At 52.7% G+C, this 7,735-nt stretch overlaps 1 protein-coding gene across 1 annotated transcript; it reads right to left on the minus strand.

Moving 5' to 3' along the window:
- Positions 1 to 4,084: 4,084 nt before the first annotated feature.
- Positions 4,085 to 7,480, minus strand: POU3F1 (POU class 3 homeobox 1). The gene has a single exon (XM_007492827.2). It carries the CDS (start codon positions 7,451 to 7,453, stop codon positions 6,113 to 6,115), a length of 1,341 nt encoding a protein of 446 aa, XP_007492889.1. The 5' UTR covers positions 7,454 to 7,480; the 3' UTR covers positions 4,085 to 6,112.
- Between the last annotated feature and the right edge of the window lie 255 nt (positions 7,481 to 7,735).

Raw genomic sequence — 7,735 nt, forward strand, 5'->3', positions numbered from 1 at the left:
CCAGGCTGAGTGGAGAAACAGTGGCAAATGCAAACCTCTCACTGAGCCTCAGCTGCGGTGTGATTGCAGCCCACGCCACAGCTCCGGATCTGAGACTACCTCACTTAGTCAGAGTCCAGGGATGGGCAAGGGCCACCTTCAGGTGTTCTTCTTCGATGGATATTGGGCAGTAGACTCTTTGACGGGGGGAATTCCCACGCATACATATATATACATAGAGGAGCATCTATAGTCATGGGGCTGAACATGTTTACCATGACTGCCTATGGCCTTTAAACAGGTATTTCATGACCAGAACTTTGAGCTAACTCAAACACTACTATTTTGGTGAAATATCTTCGCATCTTCCCAAACCTGATAGTCGTAGATAGGTGTGGAAATGTTAAGCACTCCAGTGCCCTAAATGATTTCCTCTACGCTCTTTCCCAGAGACTCTTCTTTCATATTCATGCATGCACATGACTAATACATGCTAAAAACACAGAGGCCCCTAAAAACATACAGGCATGCAGGCACTCCAATTTGTGAACACATTTACCGATGTACACCAAGCCGTGAAGGCACAGGCACTGAGAAACTCATATATTCAGGAAAGCTCCTTGTATTTGGAAATAGTTTCGTTCTTTGTAATCAGGTCCCTGGCACCTAGCACAGTGCCTGGCTCATCGTAGGTCCTTAATGAATACTTGTTGATTGATGCATATATATACATATATATGTGTTATTTATGTATATATAATAACACTGATTTTGACAAACACCCAAAATAATGTGAGATCAGGCATTATGCATTATGCCTGGTTATATCATAATATAATATATATTATTATATTATATCATATATATATGAACAGAGGCTAACAGACACACAAAATTCAGTTTACACAGCAACACTCATGTCCATATATTAAGTTGTCCCAGCACTGTAGGCATGCATATTCACATACACACCGTGGACGGACTCCTCTTTTATTTCTTTCATTGGCCTATCTTGTAGTGGATAGAATCGATTTTTAAAAATTGGGGATGGAAACCTTTTTGCTGGGGAGATATCACTGTATGTCAGAATCCAGGGACATCTGAGTCTCTGGGAAAGAATGAGCGGCTTTCCCTGAAGGTGAGTGTGAGCACACACAGACACATCCATGCAGAGACACGCATCCATGTGCATGCCAATACCCCAGCCCAGGCATTGCTGGGGCAGGAGAAGAAGGGGCTGGTACCTGCCTGCCTGCCTTCCTGACCCCTGATCCAAGGGGAAAAAACATGTAGAAAGACTGCTCCCATCCCACTCACCCCCAAAGTCCAGAAAAAATCTAGTGCTTGGAATTTCTCTGGTCTGCCCCAAACTGGGGAGGTGAGTTGAAGTGGCCAAAAGGCCAACAGCAGATGAAGGTCACTAGGCACACACAGTGGGTATCTATTTGGAGAAATCATCATGGTACCCTAGCGAGCAGGGAATTTTCTCAGTGATGCTTGTTTCAAATTGGTCTGTCAGTCCCAGCTCAGCTCCGGCTTGGGCTTTCTCTCTGGTCCCTGTTCTGTAGCTTATTGTTTTTTTGGCAGATCAGTTGTTTTAAAGAGTAAACCTAAACTCTTGCAAAGGATTAACCAGACAATTAGGAAAGCAAGCTTCATCAGAGCTAGCTGCAGGAAATCCGGAGGGGAAGCCAGGCAAAGCCAGGCAAAGCAGTCTCTGTTCCTTCAGCCTCCCTTTTTACAGCATCACTCTTATCCTCTCTCCAAGACCCAAGAGAAGGAGATCTACTAGCATCTTACGGTCTCCTACTAAGCTTCCCTCTAGTTCATATCCCAGCCTGGCCCAGGGATGGAAGTACAAGGCAATAGAGAAGGAAAAAAATAAAGAGAAAAGGAACAAAACAAAGAAATAATTTTGAATGAAACATTTGGACTGAAAGAACAAAAAAAATTGGCTTGAGCTAGGACTCTGCTGATGCCAGGAAACTGGGACCAATTGTCCAGTGTTTTCAGGGTTCAGGGAGAAAAGTCCATTTAAGGATTCCAGTGTCCCATCACTACTCAGTTTTCTGACTCAGTCTGCCTGCTAGCCCATGCACACTAATAATTTCAGGCCTTTATATGACTGTTGATCATCCGTGTTGGTCGTCTACGAGGCTGAGATCACAAGAGAAACAGGACAAAAAAGAAACAGAGGGTCTGAGTTGGCGGCTTTGAAAACCCCAGCTAAGGCTTTTGTACTGAGAGAAAAGCTTCAGACCCTTTGGTGGGTGAGCATGTCCCCTTGACCTGAAGCGGAGCCCAAGGGTCACTTAGGAAATATACCCCAAAGTAAGAGGAAATCTGACAAAGGAGAAAAAGTCTTCTTCTGCCCTGGCCCTCGACCTTTGCTATATATAGGACGACAGAAGTTAAATGGGAATAAACTAAAGCCATTTCAGGTTCTGTCATTTGTCTTGAGGACTGATGAACACCCCCGGCCCCCTCAAACACTTCTCTGGTGAAGGAGTTAGTTCTAAGGCCACCCACCTGGCTAGGGGTGGGGGGATGGAGAGCACTGTAAAGAGGGCCTAGCTTTTACCCACACACACACACACACACACATTCACACACTCTCTGGGATGCAACTTTCTTTTTAGGGCTAAAGGCGAAGGAAAGTGACAATAAGGAAAATATTACTGTTAGTATAGGCTCCTCTAGAGAAAAAAGAGGTATATACATTAGAGGGAATATTAGGAATATTTAAGAATTTAAGATCTCTGCTTGATCTTTGCTAACGGGTTTTGGTGATACTAGTCAGGGTCCCAAAATAACAGGGTTTTGGGTGCTAGGCCTGTGAATTTCTGGGCTCTGTGGAAGCCAGGCCCCTGTCCCTATAGCCTGATGTCCTGTTAAAAACTCAATCTTCACCAGCACCCAAGCAGCTGTTCTTGAAGGCTTATGGGAGGCATGGAAAGGGCCTTCTAGCTTTCTTTAATGGTGAGTGTTTGTGTTTCTCCTCAAATCAAATAATATTTGCAAATTGCTTATTTAGTACACCCCCCAGAACCCGGAAAACCTTACTACATGCTTGTTTCTTCCCTTCCACTTTTCTCCTTCCTATTACTGCTTTCTTCTCCAATTCCCTGGGCATTCCTTCCATAGTGGCACCCAGAGTTTGGAGAAAAGCATTAGTGGATATCGGGGAGCTGCTCATGACTTTCTCATCAGTCAGTGATTCTGGAAGAGAATGTGGCTATGAATACAGAAGGGAAGAGGATACTGTTGGTCCTTTAGACCCAGAAAATTCCCCAGCAAATTAAACAATCCTTTCAAATCTGAGACAAATATGTACATTTTGCTTCTAACTACAAAGTATGAGGAGAATGACCAACAGAAAAGAAGATTAGGAGAAGAGCGACTCTGGGAGTGTGGGAGCTCCCAGTGTTCTGACCCCTCCAGGTATGGAGGGATGGAAACTAAGGGCCAACTTGCTTACATTTCAGAAAGTGGAACTAGGCCCAGGAGAACCCAGAGATGCCAGTGGCCTGGGTGTGTGAGAATTCTTCTCTTCTCCCAAGGTCCCCCCCAAAGAGATTTTTTTTTTCTCAGACTCTGAAATAAACAAGAGGTGGGAGCACATGAAGTTGCTTTTGTTTAGAATCTGGTAGGTGTGGTCTGAGGGGTTCAGAGCTCTAGACTCAGGCCAGCTGGCCCCCAAGTCTGCTCAGCTTTCTGGTGCAGAGTGATGAGAACAGAAGACAAATCCTTTTTAGGGTCTCCATCTCCAGAAGAGAAATTTGGTGTGGTTTTGTACTTGTAAGCCTCTTCGTGAAGACTCTGATTTCTAGTAACTGCTAAGAGTCAGAGCTGAGCTCAATTTCTTTTCAGAGAAGCTGGTCTGAGCAGTATTGGGCTCTCTCCTGTTGAGACCAGGCTTCCTGAGGAAGAGAGATGCTGAGGACGGTGGGGGCATTATGGAAATATACCGCCTGTCCCCTGATTAAGAGTCTTAACATGTGAACACTGGGATGACACCCCCTGCTCCAGGCTCGGATTCCTGCCCCTGGCACCCATGCCACCCTCTTCCAGCCCCTGCTACAGCAAAGAGGACAGGACACAGCCATGGGGTACATGTTTTATGAGTAATAAAATATTTACTATAACATAAATATAAAGGGGGAACTTCCCAGTCTACAATTTTTAGAAATTAAAATACAAACAGAATGCACCAAATGCTGTCCAAAAAATTAATAAAAATAATAAAATTAAACTTTAAACTGTAACAAACAGACCTAGAACTGGGGAAGGGGGCGAGGTGGGGAAGGAAGGGAAGGAGTGGGGGAAGTTCCAGACACATCCAGAAAATAAATAGGACCGGTCAGAAATCCGGAAATCATATTAAAATATCCTCTTCAGATTAGGCAGCGTACAAAATTCTCTAGGATGGAAAACCCCAAGCCCCTAAGATAAGCTCAGCACAGCGGATTCCTCCTTTTCCTTTAACCACTGGCCTTTGCATACATATCTCACATATTTACAGGGCTAGTTCCTCCCCCAAACGCCCCAAGCGGGACTGGACTTTTTCCCAGCTTCCCTTGGGCTCCCAGGCCCCCAGACTGGCAGCTGGGGGAGGGGTTAAAGGGGGCAGAAAAGGAGTTGAGGGGAGTCTGGGGTAAGAAGACTGGGGGGAGGGGTGGGGAACCTGTTTCTGTCTCCGGGTTTAAAAATAATAACAGGGATCCAACTTTTGCAAAAAGTGTTTTCAAAATGGGATGGGGACAAAGGGGCCCTGGATGGTTTTGGGGATGCCGAGAGAGCTGAAGGCCCTCTGCCCCCAGCCCTCCGAGTCTCCCTGAAGGGGAATGATAGACCCCCGCCCCCCACCTGCTGGGGTGTAGAAAGATGTGGGTTCGGATAAAACGAAGCAGAAAACATCCCCGGGGTTTGGGGGATTTCGATCCATCTTTTCTTGTTTTCGGTTTTCTGGGGTGAGGTGGGGGAGTGTGAGAATAGATAGGGCTAGATGAAAGCTTTGGCTACTTCCTGTGTGACAGACACACAGACTCGGCTCTCCTCTCCCGGGCTCCCCCGCCGCTTGCTGCGCCCTCCCGCCCGCGCCCGTCGAGAGCCCCGATAAATACAGTAAACAGCGATTTAAATTAAGGACCCGAGCGGAGTTAGGCAAACCAAAAACGAAAAACGACTCAACGAATAAATAAAAACAATAACATTAAAAAAACCCCCCACCCCAAACAACACCCACCAACCAGGAGCACTGGGGAGACAGGGGCCAAGATTTGGGAAGGAAAAGAGGTTGTGGGGAGAAAATATAAGGTCCCCTCCTCCACTCCCCGCCTCTCCCCGTGGGTGCCGGAGTTTCCCTGGGCATTAACCCTTTAGGGACTTCGCTGCCCCCGGGACCCCAACTGGGAGGTTCCTCAGCGCGTATGTCTGACTGTGCCTGCGTAAGGGAGGGTGACTTTGTGTTTGTGGATGTCGCTGAGGGTGTGTATGTTTGTGCGTGTGACTGGGTTTGTAAGTGTGCCCGAAAGCGTGTCTGTGTGACAGAGTGAGTGTATTTTCGTGTGTGCAGCGAGCGCCCTCTCCTCTGCCCCTCTCCCCGGGAATCCCCCTTTCCCCTAATCGCGTTACCTGTCGCTGCTGGGAGAACACTGCCGGGATCCGGCCCGAAACAGCCGGGGGAAGGGAGGGAGGGAAGGGATGGGTGCGCGCCCGCCTGCCTGTGAGTCTGGGGGATTAGGGCTGCCGGGAGTGGGATGGATGGAGGTGGTGGTCCGTGGGTGCGCGGGCGAGTTGGTTAAGTCGGCTCGGGGTCTTGGATCCTCTCTGCTCACGCCCAGGCTCCGCAGCTAGTCCGCCATCTCCGAGACGATTTCGGGTCCTCGTCCGTCAGTCTGGTTCGGGGTCGTGTTATTATGATTATTTTTTAAAAGTTTCTTTGCCTTTTTTTTTTAATTGTAAAATCCAAACAAACAAAAAGTCCTGTCCGCGTGGGCTGCGGGCGGGATCAGCCCCCGACTGTCCTCTAGGTCTCGCTGTCTCGGGGGCCGCTCCCTTTGTGGGTGGTGGTCTTGGCACGGTGGGCAGAGAAGGGAAGGGGCTCGAGTCCGGGCCCCGCGGGGTGAGGGGGTCACTGCACGGATCCCTGCAGTGTGTGGTGGTGGTGATGGTGCAGCGGGGCAGGCGGTGGAGGTGGTGGTGCAGAGGGTGGCGAGGCGCCCCCGCCCCCGGCCCCCGGGGGTCCCAGCTCACCTGGCGCATACACGTCGTCCATAGGGGGGTGGCCAGCGCCAGCGGCCGGGGTCATGCGCTTCTCCTTCTGCCGCCGGTTGCAGAACCAGACGCGCACCACCTCCTTCTCCAGCTGCAGGCTGTCGGCCAGGCCCGTGATCTCATGAGCCGACGGCTTGGGGCACTTAAGGAAGTGGCTCTCCAGAGCGCCCTTGACGCCCACCTCGATGGACGTGCGCTTCTTGCGTTTGCGTCCTTGCGCCGCGATCTTGTCTAGGTTGGTGGGGCTGCCGGTGGAAGAGTCGGTCTCCTCTAGCCACTTGTTCAGCAGTGGCTTCAATTTACACATGTTCTTGAAGCTGAGCTGCAGGGCCTCGAAGCGGCAGATGGTGGTCTGCGAGAAGACGTTTCCGTAGAGCGTGCCCAGAGCTAGCCCCACGTCGGCCTGCGTGAAGCCCAGTTTGATGCGCCTCTGTTTGAACTGCTTGGCGAATTGCTCCAGGTCGTCGGAGCTCGGCGCGTCCTCATCCGAGTGCTCCCCGACCGAAGAGGAGCCGCCACCACCAGCGCCGGGGTGCAGGTGACCCGCATGGAGCCCACCCGCATGTCCATGTCCATGTCCACCCAGGTGGGGGGGCGGCGACGGCTCCAGCTGCGCCTCGTGTCCGTCTTCGTGCAGCCCGTGGTGCAGGCCGGGCCCCGCACCGCCCCCGCCAGCCGCTAGCATTCCCGCGAGGCCCCCGCCCCCGCCAGCTCCCGGGTACGCGGCCGCTTGCGCATAGAGCCCTAGAGGCTGGGGCTGGTGACCCCCGCCGGCCCCGGGTGACGGTGACATTGCCGGGCCTAGGTGATGAGGTGTCCCGCCTTGAGCCCACGCTGCTCCCGCATGGGCCGCCCCCTGGTGCACCAGCCGCGCGTGGAAGCCTCCGCCGTCGTCCCCTCGGCTGCCGCCTCCTCCCTTCCCGTGGTCCAAGTGGGGGCCACTCGCCCAGTCGCCCCCGCCGCCGCCGCCCGTAGGTAGCCACTGGTGATGGGCCAGGCCCACGGGGTGCCCCGCGCTTGCTCCCAGCCACTCATGGTGCATCAGCTTCTGCACCTCGCGGTACGCGGCCCCCGCATGGAGCCTCTCGGCCGCTGCTGCCGCGGCAGCCGCCGCAGCCGCGTCCGGGTGCATAAGCGGCCCGGCGCCCCCGGCCCCGCCGCCCGGGCCCCGCGGCAGGTACTGCGCGGTGGTGGCCATGCCGCCACCGCCGCCGCTGCCGCCGCTGCTGCTCCGTCTGCCGGCCCCGCCGCCGCGCTCCGCCGGCTTAAAGCCGGGACCCGCTCTGTACTCCGGAGCCCCACCCCTCCTCCTTCTCATTGGCTGGCTGCAGACACGCCTCCCGTTCTCTCCCCCCACCCCACCAAGCCCTTGGATGACTCCCCCCTTCTTTCCTCTAGCCTGTCGGTGGGGCTCCGGCCTCCCCCTCACCATTGGCCTCCAACTCCGGATGGTCCCGCGTGCCGGTCCCGCTGATTGGCC

This window comes from Monodelphis domestica, chromosome 4 (genome assembly GCF_027887165.1).
Source record: "Monodelphis domestica isolate mMonDom1 chromosome 4, mMonDom1.pri, whole genome shotgun sequence".
In the NCBI taxonomy this organism is placed as follows: Eukaryota; Metazoa; Chordata; class Mammalia; order Didelphimorphia; family Didelphidae; genus Monodelphis; species Monodelphis domestica.